Source organism: Saccostrea echinata, unplaced genomic scaffold (genome assembly GCF_033153115.1).
Source record: "Saccostrea echinata isolate AGI-Se365-2 ecotype Australia unplaced genomic scaffold, CSIRO_AGI_Sech_v1 ptg000001l, whole genome shotgun sequence".
In the NCBI taxonomy this organism is placed as follows: Eukaryota; Metazoa; Mollusca; class Bivalvia; order Ostreida; family Ostreidae; genus Saccostrea; species Saccostrea echinata.
Window position 1 is genome coordinate 14,140,755 of NW_026889750.1, and position 24,553 is coordinate 14,165,307.

Here is a 24,553-nt window from a genome sequence, read left to right on the forward strand (position 1 = left end):
CCGTTCTTCGAGAAATCGCCTGCACAAAATCGGTAAGAAAAAAACAATAATAACTAGACCTTTTTTGTCGTTCAACAAAAATGGAGGGCTTTTTGACACTTAAAATCTCAAGGACCTTAAAGAGCGATAACTCTAACAAAATGAAAATCATAAAAAAAATCATCAGACCGGATCAAGTTTTCAAATACTTATAAAAAAAAACCTAAAGGGTATGTAATTCTCACTAGAGCTCTGCAAAGGGGGATAACTCTTACATTCTTATTTTTAAAATTACTAAGCTCCGTATTTTCTCCAGATTTCTGTATTTCCTCATTTTATCAACCATGTAAATACCTCCGTATTTTTTACATATTTTGAATATATGGAAATTCATAGATCTGGAGTGAATTCGGAAAAAGAGTCCAAATCCTCCCATCTGCATTTTCTCCATATTTTGAATATGGAGAAAATCTGGAAATTTGAATCTAAGGAAATCTGGATTGAATATGGAAAAAGAGTCCAAGTACTCCTGTCCGCATTTTCTGCTTATTTTGAATATGGAGAATATCTGGAAATCTGAGGTACTGGTTCATAACCAGATATTTCCATGAAGACTAACCGCATTATACACTGTGTTAGATGGATATAAAAATAATGAAAAACTATTTTAGAGCAGAAAAAATAAGAAAACTCTTATTATGTTTATATTAAAGATATTGTATTATATTAAGAGCATTTTGACCGATATCCTCAATTTTTTTTTTCAGACTGAATGATTGTTTATTCATTTAACACCAGCTTATACATGTAAAATTGAATAAGCTTGTGAAAATATTTATCACTGCTTTAGAGATTTTACAGAAAAAAAAAGACAATCCTATTTCCATTAATTAAATTCTGATACATAGGTAATTTTTCATCATTTGAATAATTTTCTTTCTCTAAATCAATTTTCATGCAACAAATTAGAAATTCAAAAAACATTTAGAATTTTATGAGTCCACAGTTGAATTGTAATCTTTAATGATAACTAAATTCTATATAGACATAAATGTTATAGTTAATAATCACAATTTTAACATTTTAGTAAACAATTTAAAGACAATTGAACATCTAACCATTACCAGTTCTGCGTACCTAAATTTTATCACAATAAGAAAACAAAAACACATTTAAAGATGTGAATAATTTTAAATAAAAAAATTATGGAATAACTATTGATAAACTAATGAAAAGCCAATGTAAAGGTCTTTGAATTACAACTGAAAGGTCACTGAAAGATGACGGAAAGGTCACTGAAAGACGACAGAAAGGTCACTGAAAGATACCTGAAATGTGTCTGCTGAATGTTGACTGAAAGGTATCTGAATTGTGGCTAAAAGATCAGTGAAATGTACCTGCCATTCAGTCACTGAATGGCCACTGAAAAGTCACTGAAAGCCGCCTTTCAGTTTTAACTGAAAGGTCTTGTTTCTTCCTGTGTTTATTAAATGGAAATTAACTTGCACATGTGTACTGAAAGTAGATAAACTGTTGATGAACCATTTTGTTATATTTATACAGTAAAAACTCGGTTATTGCGAAGTCCTGGGAACCTGTGAATTTACTTCGCTATATCCGTTATTCGTTATAATGAATTCATTAAGGTACATGTATATATAATGAATTCACAATATGCAACTTTTCCTTCAAGTATGACAACCAAATATGTTTTGGGAGGCATTAAATACAAAATTTTACTTGGGATACTACATGTTTTTGATGAATGGAATTTCAGATCTAAATACTTATAAAAAATAAAGTCATTTTAATATTTTGAATTTTAAGATATTGAAAATTCAGTATAAAAGATATAATTTCGTAATTTTTAACCTCTACGGGATAGAAAATCAGTTCACTATATCCGTAAATTCGTTATATCAAATTTGTTATAGCGAATTTAATTCATTATAACAATTTCTTTGAATTCATAATAACAATTTTAATCTGTTATAACAAATTTGTTGAATTCATTATAACAAATTAAAAAATCATTATAGCGAATTAAACTTGTTTAAATGAATTCTAAAACTTGTTATAACATATTAAACTCATTGAAATGTATTCTTTAATTTGTAATAACGAATTAAATTTGTTAAAACAAATTCCAAAATTCGTTATATTGAATTCATATATATATTTCTATAGGTTCTGATTGTTGAATTTGATCAAATGAATTTAATTTGTTATAACATTTTAGAAATTGTTGAAAAGAATTTACTTTGTTATAACAAATTTTAGAATTCATTATAACAAATCAAATCTGTTATAACAAATTTTTGAATTCGTTATAACGAATTCAAGAAATCTGTTGTAACAAATTTAATTTGTTATATTGAATTTAAAAATATTTTTTGAAAGGTCCTAAATAGGCTTCCATAGGATATAACATCATAATTCTTTTTATCTAATTAAACACACTTCAGAAATTTTAAGAACATAATTGAATGATAAAAGAAATTGACTATAACCAATAAAAATTCTTGAGTTGTCTCTCTTTGTAGAAATAATTATCTGTTGCGATGAATGCATCCTAGGGTTCTTGACCCTGAATATTGATAAGGTTGGAAGGTGTGTTTAAAATACTGTGAAATTTCAAATTTTCATGGGGGTTTAATTTTCATTTTTTCCTAGTATGCTTAGACCCAAAAATTCATGTATTTCATGAAATGTTAAAATTACAAAGTACATTACCATGTATGTCTTAAAAACCACAAAATTAATTCCTATCAATCAGTATTTTTTCCACAAACCAAGAAATTTGACCCCATGAAATTCAGTGATTTTCAACATTTTCTACAGTAAGTTTCATTTTTCTGACAGATATTTCAATGAATATTCCAATTTTTTACCATTTCTTTATTATCTCCCCTTGAAAAGGGGCATGGTCCTTCATTTGAAAAAAACTTAAATCGAATTCACTCAAAAATGATTTGTGACATGAGTCCACTGGTTCTGGAGACTAAAAAATGCAAAAAGTTTTTCAGATGACAAACAACGGACAGACAGATGGACACCAAACACTTTCTATCAGAAAGGTCACTTCAGCCTTTTTACTCAGGTGTGCTAATAACATGATCTCTATATGTTAGGGCTGTCACGGTTCCAAAATTTTTTGGGTCGGGCTGGTTCTGTAAATTTTCAGTTCAGTTTTGGGTTTTTCAGTTTGGTTATTTACCTATATTTTAAAACTTAATTTCATGAATTTAACTTTAAAAAAAGCTTTATTTTTTACTTTACATTCACCTTGAAAACAAATTTAACCACGTTAACGTCTTGACATTGGTGTTTAGGATTACTATGCTGACTATTAGCTACAACCTGACCATTCTTGCTTGTTTATATAATCATCTAATCCTTTCTAACAAGTGTTTTGTCATGGAATGAAGTATAATTCAGTTGTGATGTTTATTTATCACTGTTATTGTCATTATGATAGGACACAGACTACCAATTATTTTGCTATACATTCCTTAAGAATGTAAACATTCATTTAAAAAATCACATCGGCTCAACTTACCTGCAACTTGGCACAGAGTTAGAACAATTCAAGTCCAAAAATTTTTCAGGCTCTTGGGAGAATTCATAGTCTGCAAGTCCAGCTATGGCATCACAAATAACCCCTACCCTGCTTATTTCACTTTCCCTTCGAGGAAAGGGTAAACATGGGCCTCTTTACACCCTTCCTACTAAGCACTTAAAAGCAAAATTTCCCATTAAAATTATTATCAATTTTATAATTTTTTTTCAGACCCTCTCCTTTCCATCTATGCCCTAAATTAACCCGATTCCACCCCATAAACATCCCCAAGAATTTTTGAGAAAAAACCTCTATTTTTAAACTGGCACTACTTGTGTGGTCAATGAAATAGGGGTAAAATTAGTAGCTTGTAACCTTCTTTTGATTTCGACACCATTTTTTGTATAAAACAGACTCTAATATATAAACCACACCCCAACTGAAATCTGGAAAAATGGAATCGAAACCAGACCGAACAACTTGGACTGCATTTTTGGTTATTTCGGGGAACCGTGACAGCCCTACTATATGTCTGCCTTACTCTACTAGCAATATGAAAAATAGCACATAACACGGAATAGCATATAAAAAACATAGCAAGATTTGGGCTGCATTCACTTTTTCAATGCATTTATTTTGAGATCTACACAAAGGGAAAAAAGTTTCCATTTTGTTGCTGTTTAATGACTTGCATGGGCACTTACTTTGCCTGTAGAGCATTATTCAATCGTATTCCATCAGCTAGACCACAAATCTGAATAAGATCATCTCGTGTCAGACGTAACAAATCTCCACCTACAATACCAAAAATAGCATTGTATATTTCACCTACAGCTAGCACTTGTATTCTGATTTTAAATGATCTCTGACAATTTTCAACCAAAATATCTTCAGGCTATTGACAGTAGATATCCCCTTCTGCCTCATTCATGGACAGCATATGATAAAAGAATTATGGATAACCTGGACTTAGCTTTTGAGCAGGGATTAGCTCAATTGATTATAGGACATTATCCGGAGAAAAAAGGTTTAATTCATGGTTTTTTTCACTTATAAAACTGTGATTGAGAGTGATCTCCCGAGTAGAATTCTCTACACAATGAAATCCAATAAAGCGTACATTACAGAGATGAACAAAAGCATGTGTGGTTCCTTCAATTGGTAGAATCATCTCTGTAGCAAGAAAGAAAAGCAGTGGTGGCTTCGTTGGACATTGAACTCAAGGCACAGACAGTCAACAGATTGTTATTTACCGTAGCTATGCTGGAATGGGCAAAAATGTGACAAATGCTGAAAACAGTTTCAGACCTGTTTACCCATATTGTTGTCTCTCAGTAGTTTTTAATTGATTTGTCAGTGAGATTTGGCATTTGCCAGTAAGATTTCACTTTCAGTTGATTTTACATATATTACTAGAGAACAACTACATTTCTGATTACCATCTTTGTAATTTTTTAAAACGTTTTAGCAACCCGAAATCACTTAAGTGTATGAAATCTCTCTTTAGCGATTAAAAAAGCTTCAAACTGAGACAGATCATAACGAAAACTAACAGCTAAAGTCCAAAGGAACGGATTTCCGATTTCTGTATTTTCATAAGAGCAAAACGTGAGACATATTTTGGACTCAAAATCCATAAAAAATACGGCGAAATCGTAAGAGTAAACAGGACTGCAGTTTTTAGGTCTTGTGAAGAGGTGCTATTTAGTAAATACGAATAAATAATCAAAATAAAATTCATGTCAATATTTCTATAACAATTGGATTTCCAATAAAGTAAGTAACATTATAGAAACAGTCAATCAAATCACTCTACCATTATGAATGATAATAGATTCTAAGGGAAGTAACTCAAAAATAAAGAAAGGTACTGGTATATCTGTGTCTTGTTTCTATATTTGCATTTTCAGCCAAAATATCTAGATGTCATAGGAAATGAGGATACAATAATGTATATAAGACCGCAAAACATTAACTAACAAAATTGGAAATATGCAGCTTACGTCATTTCCATCTGTTACAGTCAAAACATTTAATGAGACAATGAAATGGGTGCCCCGTGGGTACAATTCGACACGGACGTCCGTGAAAAAATTGGATTGAAATTCTAGTTTGAAATACATTTTCAATCCATCTGAGCTGTTTTCAAATGCAAAGTGTGAATGTTTGATCCAAAAGACAAATAATTTCAATTCCCAAATACATGTTGTTTGAAATTCATATTCATATGAGCTTTTTAGCCTATAATTTCTATAATCTTAAGGACAGGTAAAAGAGAAGACAGAGATTATTTTTTTCAGGGGACGGCCATTTGATTCAAGAAGGGGGGGGGGGCTGTCAAAAATTGTAGGTCAGATCATGCCTTCACATGACAAAATATATTTATTTCTAGGATAACAAGAGCTATTTTTTTTTTTAGTTTTGTCTTCACTGAAAAATGATTGAGAATCAAAAACGGGGAGGGGTTGTCCAAACTAAAAACATAGGTAATCAAAGATTACGAAGCTCACCTCGACGAATGTTATCAGTAAAAGTAATGCAAATCTCACATCATATTTTCTTTATAGTTAGTGTGCATCCTGAAAACAATATTCATGCAAGTTCTGTCTAAGTAGGTCTTATAGTTCTTTGGGAATTGACCTGTTCCAAAAACTTTAACCTCTTCACTAATCAAGAAAATGTCTTTCATTTCCTACATCCAAAGCAAGTCTGGAATGCACCATCTATGCAAGTTAAATCATAACAGGCCATATAATTATAGAGCTACTCCAAACACATTGTCATGGTTACTCATTTGGAAAATGTAGGTCAGATCCAGCATCCGAAGCAAGTCTGGTAGTGCCCATCCCTAGATACATCATCCATGCAAGTTTGGTCCAGGTAGGGCTTATAGTTGCTTGGGAATGGACCTGCTCCAAAACTTTAACCTGGTCACTCATCTGGAAAATGTAGGTCAGATCCAGCATCCAAAGCAAGTCTGGTAGTGTCTATCCCTAGATGCATCATCCATACAAGTTTGGTCCAGATAGAGCTTATAATTACTTGGGAATGGACCTGCTCCAAAAACTTTAACCTGGTCACTCATCTGGAAAATGTAGGTCAGATCCAGCATCCAGAGCAAGTGTTGTAGTGTCCATCCCTAGATGCATCATCCATGCAAGTTTGGTCCAGGTAGGGCTTATAGGTACATGTACTTGGGAATAGACTTGCTCTAAAACTTTAACCAGGACGCCGACCCCAACGCCAGGGGTATTGCATAAGCTCATCTCGATTTCGTCGAGGTGAGCAAAAAATGCATTTGTACCAACTTTTGTTTTCAACACGTTAGTATGAGGATGGATTAGAACTGTAATGCTTTTAATGTCTGATCAATTGGTTTGCTTTATATCCATGGCTTATCAACATGTGAACGTTTTAGGCCATTAATGTTCCTTTTAAACAAAGGCCAAGTCTTTTTGGAAATGGCTATAGGAAGTGATACAAAAGTATAAGAAATAAGGGCAGAATTTTTTTCCAAATTAGTCTGCATATTACCAATATTTTTTTATGATAAAATATGCAATGCGGCTACCTCAAAACAGATGGCGCCAGCCTGAGAACCATAATTTCAATTTTATGTGGCCTAAATCAATGTGTCAATAAAATTTGACATTTCATAAGGCTAATTTGACTTTCTTTTTGAAAATCAGGAATTGATAGTTAGTTGCTTGAATTTTTTTCCATGTGAACAACCAAGGAGGGAGGATTTAGGAACATCCTGTCCTAACATGACATGAATGATATTGTCGAAATTGTACATACACATTGTAGATATATCATGTATAAAATATTGAAAAAGAACGAAAATTAAATAACCAAATAACAGAAATATTAGGGGTGCATTATATAATTAATTACTTGAGCAAAGTAATTGTAAGTTAATTAATTACATTTATAAATTGGATTAATTGTAATTTAATTGAAGAATTATGCAAAGTAAGTAATTTGGTAATGACCCCATGCCAAATATGAAAAGAACTAGACAAGCTTGTTGCAAAGCAACAAATAAGTCTTCCATCTAAATTTCAAGGAGATAAGATCGAGATCGAGAGACATCTACGGTCATATGAGCAAGAATGAGCCATCTACCATTACTTCCGGTTTGACCGGAAGTGACGTCATTTTGACGACTTTTAATGATCTTCTTAGCTGCTACTTGTCATTTTGAACACCTTTGCTTTTATGATGTTATACAAATTCTCAATACTTTTTTAGATATCAGGAAAACACTTCTGGCCCCTCTAGCTCCCTAATTTTAGGGGCTGGCCCCTTATTGTTGATGTCCTTTGAAAGATTGTGACATTCTACACAACTTTTGTTCTATATGTTCTAACAAAATATTTACAGGTAAAAAGATACTGTAGAAAAAGTGTTAGAAATTTTTAAATTCCCGATAGGACTTTTTTCAGGCCATAGCGAGCGTTGACGTGTGGCACTTCCAGTGAACGTTAACTACGTATTACAGATCTACATATGTTGCTCTGTCTTCACCAAAAGTTCCATGTTCCTGTGATGAGTGGTTTCTTAGAAAACCTGCGGACAAACTGACCATCCAAAAATCACTAAATTGCAAAAATCTTTGGACTGGAAGTGACGTCATCAAAATAAAAAAATATGTATCAAGATTTTTTAATGTTCTATCAGGCCTGAAAGTTTCATGAAAATCAAGCGAACCATTTTTGAGAAATTGCGTGCACAAAATCGGTAAGAAAAAAATAAGAAGAACTAGAAACTCATTGCAATGAGAGGTCTTCTGTCCGATTCTCAAAATAAAAACGAAAATTCAAGCTGAAAAAGTGATAATAGAAATTCAGACACTCTGGAGATTTAACCCTGGTCATCATCGTGAAAATCCAACATGCTAATCATTAACCATTCATTTTTTTGCATCACTTCCTGTCATGACTGGAAGTAACAGGCGATACAAGATTTTTTCACAATTCAAATAAACTGATGACTGGCTATCAGTCCTGAAAGTTTTTTGGCTTCAGTCGTTTACTGTTGCCGAGCAATATTGTTAGAACAAATTCTAATTTTGAGGACAGGTAAACACGCGGAAGGAAGTGAATTTTATAAAATCTCTGACTTTTCTCTAGACATTTGCAGTATCATACAACATACATAAAATTATTTCAAGTACTTTATCAATAAGCAATATTTATGAGAAAGTTAAATATGAAAATAACGTAGTTTATCTCCTAAAACCAGAAGTTGACGTTTATGTTTCCCATGGAATCTAACATATTTCAAAACAGCAAAAGAGATGTCATAAAGTGATGCAAGTTTTAATTAAAAAAAGAAATGTTAAATTTTTTTATTTCTTTGATCACTTCCTGTGACAAGCGGAAGTGACGACTGACGCGTTTAACCCAAATGGTTTTGCCTACTCCTCAAGGTCTATTAATCATAAAAGTTTGGTGTTTTAATCTTTACCTGTTTTTGAGATCACGCTCAGAGAACTTCTCATTTCGAGGACAGAAAAACATGCAACCCGAAATGAATTTTTGAAAGATAATTAAGGTTACTCTAGACATTTGCACTCTGAATAACATATTTAAAATTCATTTCAAATACTTTATCTATAAAGAATATTTATGGGAAAGTAAAATATTCAAATTATTTAGTTTTTCTCTTCTAACCGGAAGTTGTCGTATTTGTTTCTGGTGGGACCAACATTTTTCGAATCTGCGAAAAAGATGCAATAAAGTGATGCAATTTTTAATGAAAAAAAAAAAGTTGAAATTTTCGATTTATTGATCACTTCCTGTGACGACCGGAAGTGACGGCTGCACTCTGAACCCAAATGGTTTTGCCTTCATCTTAAGGTCTGTTGCTCATATAAGTTTGGTGTCTTAATCTCTTACCATTTCCGAGATCTTGCTCAGACAACTTCTCATTATGAGGACAGAAAAACACGCGACCGGAAGTGAATTTTATTAAGATATTTGATGTTACTCTAGACATTTGCAGTCTGTATAATATATTTAAAATTCATTTCAAATACTTTATCTGCAAAAGATATTAATGGGAAAGAAAAATACTCAAATTATCTCATTTTTCTCTTATAACCGGAAGTTGACGTTTTTGTTTCCGGTGGGACCAACATATTTCGAATTGAAAGAGATGCAGTAATGTGATGTAAGTATTGATTTAAAAAAGGAAAGTTGAAATTTTACTATTTCTCTGATCACTTCCGTAAGCGACCAGAAGTGCCGACGACGAACGAAACGTAGCAACCCGGCTATTATCTATCATGATCTATAATCCCTGAAAGTTTGACATTGATATCTCTTGTCGTTCTTGAGATTATCCGCAGACAAAATGTCATTTTAAAATAAGAAAATGGTCTGTAACTTGGCACCGGATGTAAAATTTCCAAATTTTCTCTCAGATAGATCAAGTTCATGTTACAACACACTATTCCTGAAAATTTCATGTAAATCCACCCAACAGTCTTTGAGAAATCGCGTGCACAAAATTAGAAAGTAAAAAAAATAAGAATAATAACTAGATACTCGTTGCGAGCAACGAGAGGTCTTCCGTCCAAATAACCATCCTTATATGTGATATTCTTTGCATGTAATCATTTACATTTATATATGCTTGTAGTAAAGAAGCCTTTAGGACATTGGCAAGTATCCTGATTATCGTATAGAATTTTTCAAGAACTCTTGAGTAGTTTTAATTGTAATAAACAGGCTATATTCTGGATTGTTTAACCTACCAAGCCAACCTTCTTTTTTACATTTTGTCAAATCAGTGTTTTTGCAATTCTCATTGTAAAATGTAAAATGTTGATAAAAGGGACCTACATAATTTTTCACCTTAATATTTCTCCAAAACCCGATTATTTCATATAGTTTTTGTATTATATACATTATTGTATTTTCATTTCCTATGATTTTTAGATGTTACAGCTGAAAACATAAATATAGAAACAAGACAAGGACATACCGGCACCGATCTTTATTTTTGAGTTACTTCCCTTAACAGCTATAATTACATATTATTCATAAGAGTCAAGAGAGTCAGACTGGTTGATTGATTCTATCATGTAATTGACTGAATTGATTGAAACACATTGTCATAAAAATATTGGCATGGATTTATTTCAATTTTCATTCATAGTTACTAAGTGGTGCTTCCTTCATACAACCTAGAAACTGATCTAAGTCGGTCTACCTTTCAGCATATGTCACATCTTTGCCTTTCCCAGCATACTGAGCATAACTATGGTAAATGATGACCTGTTGGCTCTTTGCCTCCTGAATACAATGTACAACAAATCCATTACTACTTTTCTTTCTTGCTGCATAGATGATTCTACCCGTTGAAGGAAGTACACGTGCTTTTTGTTTACCTCTGTAAACATACGCTTTTTTGGTTTTACCGCCTAAAGAATTCTACACGGGAGATCACTATTTCATAAGTAAAAAAACCCCATGAATTTAACCTTTTTTCTCCAGAAAACTTTGACTTGCCAATGTCCTTAAAATATAACATGGGTCTTTCATAAATGCAATGCAAATCAAAGCTAAAAAATAAGAAAGAAAATTCACACATAATCGGGATTAAACCCGAAATGGTAGAACACCGTTGACGTTTGAGGTTAGTGTGCGAGGTACCAGCCACCCGAGGAGCTCCGAGTGCTGACCTGCTTGAGGGAGTTTACGGAGATGGCCGCCATTTTGGAGCCGCTTCAAATCTTAAAATGCGAATATCTAGAGTTTGGGTTTATCAATTTTTAAGCAAATTATATATTAAGCCTTTTTGGAAATGCCTCTATTAACCCTACTAATATCAAAGAAAAATATTGAAAAACAAAAAAGTTAGAAAATTTGACTTTTTAAATAAGCATCCGGTAACGACCGGAAGTACCGACGACGAACGAAAAGTCACGTCCTGGTTAGTATTTATCACGATCTATAATCCCTGAAAGTTTCACATTGATATGTTTAACCTTTCTTGAGATTATCCGCAGACAAAATGTCTTTTTAAATTCAGAAAATGGTCTGTAACTTGGCACCAGAAGTGATTTTACAAGAAATCTCTCAGAAAAAATAACTTCAGATTACAACACATTGTTCCTGCAAATTTCATTAAATTCCATCCATTAGTCTCTGAGAAATCGCGTGCACAAAATTAGAAAGTCAAAAAAATACTAATAAGAATTAATAATGACTAGAGCAAAGCTCGTTGCAAAGCAACGATTGGGTCTTCCTTCGGAGCGATTAGCTTGTAAATTGATGAAATAAATGATTTAATTTTAGTTTAATTTCCCTCTTAAGGTCAAATGTTTCTGTTTACATTATCAAATTTTCTAACATTCTTTTCTCCCTTGACCTTTGAAACTTTGACCCAAATATCGACCTTCTTTCTGGAACTCTGAATCTGAAGTGATCTTGAGCCTACATAGTCCAACAGTAGTCTCTCACAGGCGAGTTAAGGCTAGGTATAGGCATTTCTATGCAGATTATCTAATTAATATGCTTAAGAACTATATCTATTATACAGAGAAAGTTAAAACTTATTGTCTAATACATACCTGGTATCAATGACAATAGAAAGCCAGTGCACATTATGACGTCATATTATGACGTCATTGTACTTTACTACACAAGATTATAATGGAGATCAACAAAAGTGCTTCGGTGCAAGGGCATGCTCTATTTGATTTAACTTAAACAAGGTATATTAAGAAGCAAAATATTCCAAAGTTTGCTGGTATTGCTGCACAAATATCAACAGCTCATTTGTATAATTTCTATTTGTAAAGTTTTAAGTTGAATAAGGGTAGAAAATGTACAGTCTGGTATAAGTTTTCTCAAATTCCAATCAAATGAAAAAATACCTAGGATCTGTGCAGCAGTTTTATTAATCTATAATGTTCTTCTTAGCATTATACAATTTTTACGTAAAAAAAAGGATAATCCCTTGCGCCAAAGCTGTTTTGTTGATGTGTTTTATTACCTCCAGTAGGTAAGATCAGTGAAGTCATAATATGACATCATAATGTGTACTGGCTATAACATATCGTGGGTACTAAGTATGCATAAGAAAATAAATCAACACTTTCTCTGAATAATAAATATACCTTAAAATTATGCTTTTTCATTAGCTCATTTGCATAGAAATGCCTATACCTAGCCTTAACTCACATGCATCTGCAACAGTACTCTGTAAATTGTATACACAACACTAATAATCCCTCATATCTCAACCTTTACGACTTCTGATTTTTAATTCCTAGACTTCTCTCAAAATTAATCTAGCATCTTTGAAGCAATTATGTTAGTAAAATGATGAATGACATACTATGTGCTTTGCTACAGTAGTGTCAAAAAAAATTTGTTTTAAAAATATTTACTAGATAGTAAGTAATCCTAATGTGTAACTGATTGATGATTTCCAATGTTTGACAATCAGCAAGTGGAGAATACTCTTATAAGGAATCCCACATGGATGATTTCTAGTTTTACCAGAGGGGGGAAATCAATATCAGTAAAGATTAAAAAGGCGAAGTCGCAAAACCAAAGTATCAGTAAGACAGTATTACTTGTGGATATTTTAACATAACCTCTTTCTTAACCTTTTAAATACAGTTGAACTTCATTATCTCGAATACCGATATCTCAATTCCAGGATATGTCATAATGAGTTGGTTGTCCAAATCACTTATCATGTTTTTTACTCTTCCTGATTATCTTGAATCAACAGATTTCTTGAAGTTTAATTTGAGTTCCATTGAGGTTGAGATAACGAGGTTTGAGTGTACATCTTGGGTTCATTTATTAAAATGTTTTACAAGGAAAGAAAAGAACACACACATATTTAAATTTTGCAACATGTTTAAATAATTTTTACATGCATATTACAAATATATTCAAGTAAATTTGCTATCAAAATTCACTTAAAATATCTGAATCCATTGAAGTTTATTGCAGTAGATACAGTACAGTATAACATGAAGGAACAAGTGAACCTAAGACACAGCAAGAAAATTCAAAGAATTCTTGTCTCATTCTTTTGGAGACTTAGTGGTTGACATACAAATATCTATGGCATATTTTACATGTCTTGTCCATGTGTCCTGTCTTGTCTGTCGATTGTACCAAAAAATATAAATTTTAATAAAAGTTCTGACCAAGACTGAAGTTTCTGAAAACTGCATCAAAATTTCAAGATCAAGGTCATGAAGTCAATTTTCATAATACAATCCAAAAGGTAACAGATAATGCACATGTGAAAAAACTTTTTGATAACAAATAATGCACATGTGAAAAAAGTATCTTCTGGAGCAAAAATTACAGCCAAAATTAAAATGTTTCATAAGTAGGTTACCTGGTAAAAACTCTTGTTCAAGATCATGAAGTCAAAAAATGATAGTTCCTTGTGAAAGGAGTTTTCACATGTAGTTTATGAGAACACCCTAGCTTCTCCCATTCCATATCACCAATATTAAAATTTATTTGAAAAGAAGGTCAAACTTCAAGGTCATTGGGTTACAAAAGCATAGTCATATCTTGATATCAATATCATTAACAAAGCCCTGCTGTCCCTAAGAAGAAGAAGAGTTTTAAACATCTTTCTAATACATTCCCCTGAAACTTTAATCCCCTTTTGGGGCCCACCCTACCCCTACAGGTTATGATTTTAAAAAACATTGAATTTATAATTTGTCAGGAAACTTTCACACAAGTTTCATTTTTTTCTGACCCAGTAGTTTTTAAGAAGATAATGAAATGACCACATTAATTTTACATTATTTCCTTATTATCTCCTCTTGAAAAAAGGGCTTGGTCCTTAAATTGAACACACTTAAAACCCTTTTACCTATGGATGCTTTGTGGCATGTTTCATTTTGAGGACAAGGAAACACGCGACCGGAAGTGAGTTTTACTAAGATATTTTACGTCACTCTAGACATCTGAAGTCTTAATAACATATATAAAAATCATTTAAAGAACTCTACCTTTAAGCGATATGTATTGGAAAATTAAAACCCCTATTATGTAGTTTTTCTCTTATAACCGGAAGTTGTCGTGTTTATTTGTGTCCGGTGGGACCAACACATATCGTAACTGTAAAAAAGAGAGAATTATATGATGCAAGTCTTATTCCAAAAGAGAAAAGTTGAAATTTTTGATTTATTTGATCACTTCCTGTGACGACCGGAAGTGACGGCTGACGCTCTTAACCCAAATGGTTTTGTCTACTCCTCAAGGTCTAATACTCCTATAAGTTTGGTGTCTAAATCTCTTAACGTTTCTGAGATCTCACTGGGACAAGTTCTCATTTTGCGGACATTTAAACGCGCGACCGGAAGTGAATTTTACAAAGATATTGGACGTTACTCTAGACATTTGCAGTCTTGATAACATATTCAAAAATCAGTTCAAATACGTCATCTATAAAAAATATCTATGGGAAAGTAAAATACTCAAATTATGCAGTTTTTCGCTTATAACCGGAAGTTGACGTTTTTGTTTCCGGTGGGACCAACATATTTCGAAACTACAAATAAGATGCAATAATGTGATGCAAAAAAAGATTCAAAAAAGAAAAGTTGAAATTTTTGATTTATTTGATCACTTCCTGTGACGACCGGAAGTGACGGTTGACGCTCTTAACCCAAATGGATTTGCCTTCTCCTCAAGATCTATTACTCATATAAGTTTGGTGTCTTAATCTCTTACCATTTTTGAGATATGACTCGGACAAAATATTTTTGAAAAAAACGGAAATCGGACATATCTGACGACCGGAAGTGAATTTTGAAAAACATGAAAAATACATTTGTAGGTATTTTCATTCTCTATAATCCCTGAAAATTTCAAGAAAATCCGTCCATCCATCTCTGAGAAATCGTGAAAACAAGAAAGGGAAAAAAATAATAATAAAAAGACTAGAAACTCATTGCGAGCAATGAGAGGTCTTCCGTCCGATTCTGAAAATAAAAACGAAAATTCAAGCTTAAAAAGTGATAAAAGAAATTCAGACATCCTGGAGATTTAACCCTGGTCGTCAGCGTGAACATCCAACGTGCTAACCATTAACCATTCACCTTTTTGCATCACTTCCTGTCACGATCGGAAGTAACGGCGATACAAGATTTTCTCACGATTCAAATAAACTGATGAATGACTATCAGTCCTGAAAGTTTTAGAATTCAGTCCTTTATTGTTGCCGAACAATATATTTTTAGAACAAATTCTAATTTTGAGGACAGGTAAACACGCGGCCGGAAGTGAATTTTATAAAAATCTCTGACTTTTCTCTAGACATTTGCAGTATCTACACATACATAAAATTATTTCAAGTACTTTATCGATAAGCAATATTTATGAGAATATTAAATATAAAAATAACGTAGTTTATCTCTTAAAACCGGAAGTTGACGTTTTTATTTCCGGTGGGACCAACATCTTTCGAATCTGAGAAAAAGATGCAATAAAGTGATGCAATTTTTAATTAAAAAAAGAAAAGTTGAAATTTTCGATTTCTTTGATCACTTCCTGTTACGACCGGAAGTGACGGCTGACGCTCTGAACCCAAATGGTTTTGCCTACATCTTAAGGTCTGTTGCTCATATAACTTTGGTGTCTTAATCTCTCACCGTTTCCGAGATCTTACTCAGACAACTTCTCATTTTGAGGACAGGAAAACACGCGACCGGAAGTGAATTTTACAAAGATATTTGATGTTACTCTAGATATTTGCAGTCTAATTAACATATTTAAGATTCATTTCAAATACTTTATCTACAAAAGATATTAATGGGAAAGAAAAATACTCAAATTATGTCGTTTTTCTCTTATAACCGGAAGTTGGCGTTTTTGTTTCCGGTGGGGCCAACATATTTCGAAACTACAAAAGAGATGCAATAATGTGATGTAAGTATTGATTTAAAAAAAGAAAGTTGAAATTTTACGATTTCTTTGATCACTTCCGTAAACGACCGGAAGTGCCGACGACGAACGAAAAGGCGATTCTGCAAATTAAGAAGTCACGTTCTATGCTCTCCAATAAGTCTCCAGTTCATATCTTTAGCCATTCTTGAGAAAAAGGGGCGACAAAATTTCATTTTAAAATCAGGAAATTGCCCGTAACTTGGAACCAAAATGGAATTTTCCAAATTTTCCTTGTGATGAACAAAGTTCATACAATGACTAATTTTCCCTGAAAGTTTCATTGAAAACGACTGAATACTTTTCGAGAAATCGCGTGCACAAAATTTTGTCAAAAAAAAGAATAATAATAATAATAATAATAATAAGAAACAGTAGAATCACTATAAGGTCTTCCGTGAAGACGGAAGACCTTAATAAGAAACAGTAGAATCACTATAAGGTCTTCCGTGAAGACGGAAGACCTTAATAACAGAATGCGGTGTAAGGTTCACGTCAAAACATGGTTGACGCAAAACAATTCCTGAATTTTCCCCTTCAATTCGAGCATTTCTGCATTGGACAGGGCTGATGGTTGTTTATGAGATGAAAAACTATGTGTAAGCTTTCTTAGTTTAGCGGAATCATGAACATTTTCGGCGTGATGAATAATTTGTTTACAGTAGTGATGAGGCTTTCGCGCACCTGCAGGAGCGGATCCAAGGATTTACAAATGAATAAAATTTAATAGAAATGAAGTCTTAATACTTTTAAATATTATTTAATGAAATTATTAATATGCAAGTAATAGATATAGAAGAAAACGCGAAATGCTAATGAATGCAGCTGACAATCACTACTTTCTAAAGATAAATTAATTCTAAATAAAATAATTATAAATTCTAAAGACAAAACAGAAGAAGAATGAATGGTAGTAAAATATCAAATCACATCAGGGGAACCGAACTTTATTAATGAAACTCTTAAGAAGTTCCTTATAAGTTGTAAATTTTATATCTGTGTATTCTACCTGGTTGCTTCGAGGAAAGGGGGGGGGGGGTCTTGAACATAAACATGTAAATTAGCATTACTTTGTAGAAAGAATTAAGGCTTATAATTTTAAAAACGTCAAGAAGAGTTGCTTGTGATATGAAAGTCAAGGTCATTTTATAAAGAATGCAAAACATAAAAGCGAAAAAGAGAAAAAGGGGGGGGGTGTAAAGATGGCAATGTCTTCTACAGTTGACAAAAATAGGGGCGAATAAAATGCACACACATATCATATACTACCGTTTTTATTTAATATAAACTCATTTCCATGGCAACGGCAAGGTTTTTCTGGCCTATCCCAATCACCCAGTAGGTTTTAACTCTACACCAGTTCCTACGTAAATGAGCACTGAGCAGTCCTCGCAAACTATATATACGGGGGAAAAATCAATATTCTGTAGTGTTTAAGAAACGTTGGTCCTACGTTTTCGGAAATTCTAAGATATTTAAAGATATTTAATTCCTTCTTAATCCTATCAGGAAACTGGTAATACGTAAAATCTTCAAAGAGGGGCCTTTACATACCCTATGAATATTACAGAAAAAAGAAGTTAGAAAGACGAAGAAATAGAAAAAATCGACTTTTTAATCCAATTTCTGTGACGACCGGAAGTAATGACGACGGAAAGAATATTCATGGTGACATCTACAAGTCATTATCTATGATATCTGACAAAGTTAACTTTCATATCTTAAGCTGTTCTGGAGAAATGGAGCGGACATAGTCCTTTACCAAATTTCGTCTATACAATAATATTAAGAATACTAGATGCGATCTCGTTGCGAGCAACGAGTGGGTCTTCCGTCCGATTTCGATGAGGTGTCATTTTGATTGAAACAAGGACTATCTCTGTATTTTGAAAGACGGAGAACATCATACAATGTGTTTTGAAATCACTCAACGGTTAAATAGAGTGAAATTTAAACGATTTAAATTTTTCAAAATGTTTAATTTAAATCCAAATGTTAAAACAAGGACTATCTCTGTATTTTGGAAGATGGAGAACATCATAAAATGTGTTTTGAAATCTTTCAAAGGTTAAATAGAGTGAGATTTAAACGATTTAAATTTTTCAAAAAATTTAAATTGCTTCCAAATGTTAAAACAAGGACTATCTCTGTATTTTGGAAGATGGAGAACATCATATAATTTGTTTTGAAATCTTTCAAAGGTCAAATAGAGTGAAATTTAAACGATTTAAATTTTTCAAAAAATTTAAATTGAAACCAACCATTTAAACAAGGACTATCTCTGTATTTTGAAAGATGGAGAACATCATACAACGTGTTTTGAAATCACTCAAAGGTCAAATAGAGTGAGATTAAAACGATTTAAATTTTTCAAAAAATTTAATTTAAATCCAAATGTTAAAACAAGGACTATCTCTGTATTTTGGAAGATGGAGAACATCATAAAATGTGTTTTGAAATCTTTCAAAGGTTAAATAGAGTGAGATTTAAACGATTTAAATTTTTCAAAAAATTTAAATTAAATCCAAATGTTAAAACAAGGACTATCTCTGTATTTTGGAAGATGGAGAACATCATATAATTTGTTTTGAGATCTTTCAAAGGTCAAATAGAGTGAAATTTAAACGATTTAAATTTTTCAAAAAATTTAAATTGAAACCAACCATTAAAACAAGGACTATCTCTGTATTTTGAAAGATGGAGAACATCATACAATGTGTTTTGAAATCACTCAAAGGTTAAATAGAGTGAGATTTAAACGATTTGAATTTTTCAAAAAAATTAAATTAAATCCAAATGTTAAAACAAGGACTATCTCTGTATTTTGGGAGATGGAGAACATCATACAATGTGTTTTGAAATCTTTCAAAGGTTAAATAGAGTGAAATTTAAACGATTTATATTTTTCAAAAAATTTAAATTAAAACCAACCATTAAAACAAGGACTATCTCTGTATTTTGAAAGGTGAAGAACATCATACAATATGTTTTGAAATCTCTCAAAGGTCAAATAGAGTGAGATTTAAAGGATTTAAATTTTTCAAAAAATTTAAATTGCTTCCAAATGTTAAAACAAGGACTATTTCTGTATTTTGAAAGATGGAGAATATCATACAATGTGTTTTAAAATCTTTCAAAGTTCAAATAGAGTGAGATTCAAACAATTTTAACTTTTCAAAAAATTCAATTTGTTTCCAAATGTAAAAACAAGCACTATCTCTGTATTTTGAAAGACGGAGAACATCATACAATGTGTTTTGAAATCACTCAAAGGTCAAAAAGAGTGAGATTTAAACGATTTAAATTTTTAAAAAAAATTAAATTAAATCCAAATGTTAAAACAAGGACTATCTCTGTATTTTGAAAGATGGAGAACATCATACAATGTGTTTTGGAATCACTCAAAGGTCAAATAGAGTGAAATTTAAACGATTTAAATTTTTCCAAAAATTTAAATTGCACTGAAATATTAAACAAAAGTCAACTTACATATTTTGAAGGAAGAGAAAATCATTTGTTGCGTTTTTTATGTTTTTGGAAGCAATTTAAATTTTTTGAAAATTTTAAATCGTTTAAATTTCACCCTATTTGACCTTTGAGAGATTTTAAAACACATTGTATGATGTTCTCCATCTCTCAAAATACAGAGATAGTCCTTGTTTTAACGTTTGGAATCAATTTTAATTTTTTGAAAAATTTAAATCGTTTAAATCTCAGTCTATTTGACCTTTGAGAGATTTCAAAACACATTGTATGATGTTCTCCGTCTTTCAAAATACAGAGATAGTCTTTGTTTTAACAATTGGAAGCAATTTAAATTTTTTGAAAAATTTAAATCGTTTAAATCTCAGTCTATTTTACCTTTGAGAGATTTCAAAACACATTGTATGATGTTCTCCATCCTTCAAAATACAGAGATAGTCCTTGCTTAAACGTTTGGATTCAATTTAAATTTTTTGAAAAATTTAAATCGTTTAAATTTCACTCTATTTGACCTTTGAGAGATTTCAAAACACATTGTATGATGTTCTCCATCTTTCAAAATACAGAGATAGTCTTTGTTTTAACATTTGGAAGGAATTTAAATTTTTTGAAAAATTTAAATCGTTTAAATCTCAGTCTATTTGACCTTTGAGAGATTTCAAAACACATTGTATGATGTTCTCCATCTTTCAAAATACAGAGATAGTCCTTGTTTTAATGTTTGGATTCAATTTAAATTTTTTGAAAAATTTAAATCGTTTAAATTTCACTCTATTTAACCTTTGAGAGATTTCAAAACACATTGTATGATGTTCTCCATCTTTCAAAATACAGAGATAGTCTTTGTTTTAACATTTGGAAGGAATTTAAATTTTTTGAAAAATTTAAATCGTTTAAATCTCAGTCTATTTGACCTTTGAGAGATTTCAAAACACATTGTATGATGTTCTCCATCCTTCAAAATACAGAGATAGTCCTTGCTTAAACGTTTGGATTTAATTTAAATTTTTTGAAAAATTTAAATCGTTTAAATCTCAGTCTATTTGACCTTTGAGAGATTTCAAAACACATTGTATGATGTTCTCCATCCTTCAAAATACAGAGATAGTCCTTGCTTAAACGTTTGGATTTAATTTAAATTTTTTGAAAAATTTAAATCGTTTAAATTTCACTCTATTTGACCTTTGAGAGATTTCAAAACACATTGTATGATGTTCTCCATCTTTCAAAATACAGAGATAGTCTTTGTTTTAACATTTGGAAGGAATTTAAATTTTTTGAAAAATTTAAATCGTTTAAATCTCAGTCTATTTGACCTTTGAGAGATTTCAAAACACATTGTATGATGTTCTCAATCTTTCAAAATACAGAGATAGTCCTTGTTTTAATGTTTGGATTCAATTTAAATTTTTTGAAAAATTTAAATCGTTTAAATCTCAGTCTATTTGACCTTTGAGAGATTTCAAAACACATTGTATGATGTTCTCCATCTTTCAAAATACAGAGATAGTCTTTGTTTTAACATTTGGAAGGAATTTAAATTTTTTGAAAAATTTAAATCGTTTAAATCTCAGTCTATTTGACCTTTGAGAGATTTCAAAACACATTGTATGATGTTCTCCATCTTTCAAAATACAGAGATAGTCTTTGTTTTAACGTTTGGAAGGAATTTAAATTTTTTGAAAAATTTAAATCGTTTAAATCTCAGTCTATTTGACCTTTGAGAGATTTCAAAACACATTATATGATGTTCTCCATCTTTCAAGATATAGAAATAGTCCTTGTTTTAACATTTGAATTCAATTTAAATTTTTTGAAAAATTTAAATCGTTTAAAATTCACTTTATTTGACCTTTTAGAGATTCAAAACACATTGTTTGATGTTCTACATCTTTCAAAATACAGAGACGGTCCTTGTTTTAACATTTGGATTCAGTTTAAATTTTTTGAAAAAAAATTAAATCGATAAAATTTTACTTTCTTTGACCTTTGAGAGATTTCACCTCATTGTATGATGTTCTCCATCTTTGGAAGCAGTTTTGAATTTTTTTAAAAAAAATTTAAATAGTTTAAATTTCACTCTTTTTGACCTCCAATAGACTCCAAATCACTTTCATTCATGTTCTCATTATTTTAGATGTCCTTGATTTCATATTTAAAGGCTTTTAAATTATTCCAAATTTGAAAATTTTTGAAGTTTTAAATGCTGGAATAAAAATTCATCAAGTAGGAGCTTACCGCTTTCAACATTAGAGGATATATCAAAATCTTACGATTTTAAAGGTTTTAAAATTTGAAATTACAGTATTCAAAACTTTCAATGATTTAAATTGAATACGCAAATTTTCATAATCACAGGTACATTATGAAATCACTATTTCCGACTTAATTGAATGTCCTTGCTTTCTTCTAGGTCACTGTGTATTAAACGTCGCTGAAGAAAATCGATAACTTATACATGGGCCGTAAAAATTCTCTAACACACCTGAGCTCATATTTTCTTAAAAATTTCACCTAAAATCAAAACAAATATACTGTAAGAAAGGTCACAGGAAGACCTATCAGACGGTGTAAAAAGTTTTAAAATCGGTCAAGAAATAAAAGAGTAAAGATTTTTTTAAAAATAAAAGGATATCCGCCAAAGATGAAAGAGTACGGTCATCCACAAGTGTCCTTGATAATGAGTTTGACATGTCCTGTCAAAAAAAAGCTAACATACCTGAGCTCATATTTTCTTTATTAGTGCATTTACAAACAAAAGAAATACATTGTTGGAAAGGTCTCGTAAAGATCTATTTGATGGTGTATAAAGTTCTAAAATCGGTCAAGAAATAAAAGAGTAATGCTTTTTAAAAGAAATCAAAGGATATCTGCCAAAGATCAAAGAGTACGGTCATACGCAAGTGTCCTTGACAATGATTTTGACATGTCCTGTCAAAACAAAAGGCTAACTTACCTGAGCTCATATTTTCTTTATTAGTGCACTTACAATAAAACCAAATATACTGTTGGAAAGGTCTCGTAAAGATCTATTTGACGGTGTAAAAAGTTTTAAAATCGGTCAAGAAATAAAAGAGTAATGATTTTTTAAAGAAAAGTTCTTAAAGTACACTTGCACTCAAGTAACCTAACACACCTGAGCTTATATATTGTTTATTAATGTACTCACATGCAAAACAAATACATTTTTGGAAAGTTCTCGCCAAGATCTATTTTACAATATAAAAAATTTCAAAATTCGATTAAAAATTTTTTTTTGAAAAATTTAACTTTAAAATTTGAAAAATTTAAACATCTTCTCAAAATTTCAAAAGTCAGGTGCACATGTCAAGGTCTCAATTCTATCATTCCTGAAAATTTCAAATTTCTATTTTGCGCAGTTTCTTCGGAGTAGGACAGACCGGAATTGCAGAAAAACGTCAAAAATACGTCATATTTCGCGACCGGAAGTGAAATCATCAAAAATGAAAAAAACGTCCCGAGGGAACATCGTTCCCTATCATCTCCAAAAGTTTCATAAAAATCCACCGAACCGTTACTGAGATACCGGTGTAGGAAAAAAAATAATAATAATAATAAGAAAAAGAAACAATACAATAATAGAAGGGTCTTCCGCTGAAGACGGAAGACCCTAATAACAGAATGCGGTGTAAGGTTCATGTCAAAACATGGTTGACGCAAAACAATTCCTGAATTTTCCCCTTCAATTCGAGCATTTCTGCATTGGACAGGGCTGATGGTTGTTTATGAGATGAAAAACTATGTGTAAGCTTTCTTAGTTTAGCGGAATCATGAACATTTTCGGCGTGATGAATAATTTGTTTACAGTAGTGATGAGGCTTTCGCGCACCTGCAGGAGCGGATCCAAGGATTTACAAATGAATAAAATTTAATAGAAATGAAGTCTTAATACTTTTAAATATTATTTAATGAAATTATTAATATGCAAGTAATAGATATAGAAGAAAACGCGAAATGCTAATGAATGCAGCTGACAATCACTACTTTCTAAAGATAAATTAATTCTAAATAAAATAATTATAAATTCTAAAGACAAAACAGAAGAAGAATGAATGGTAGTAAAATATCAAATCACATCAGGGGAACCGAACTTTATTAATGAAACTCTTAAGAAGTTCCTTATAAGTTGTAAATTTTATATCTGTGTATTCTACCTGGTTGCTTCGAGGAAAGGGGGGGGGGGTCTTGAACATAAACATGTAAATTAGCATTACTTTGTAGAAAGAATTAAGGCTTATAATTTTAAAAACGTCAAGAAGAGTTGCTTGTGATATGAAAGTCAAGGTCATTTTATAAAGAATGCAAAACATAAAAGCGAAAAAGAGAAAAAGGGGGGGGTGTAAAGATGGCAATGTCTTCTACAGTTGACAAAAATAGGGGCGAATAAAATGCACACACATATCATATACTACCGTTTTTATTTAATATAAACTCATTTCCATGGCAACGGCAAGGTTTTTCTGGCCTATCCCAATCACCCAGTAGGTTTTAACTCTACACCAGTTCCTACGTAAATGAGCACTGAGCAGTCCTCGCAAACTATATATACGGGGGAAAAATCAAT

General features: G+C 31.6%; 1 protein-coding gene across 1 annotated transcript in view; it reads right to left on the reverse strand.

The window, feature by feature from the left end:
* Positions 1 to 24,553, reverse strand: part of LOC133185623 (transcription factor CP2-like) — a 486,219-nt gene that overhangs the window by 204,375 nt on the left and 257,291 nt on the right. The window contains exon 13 of the mRNA XM_061320938.1: positions 4,243 to 4,333. Coding sequence (XP_061176922.1) covers positions 4,243 to 4,333 — 91 coding nt within the window. The remainder of the gene's footprint in view (positions 1 to 4,242; positions 4,334 to 24,553) is intronic.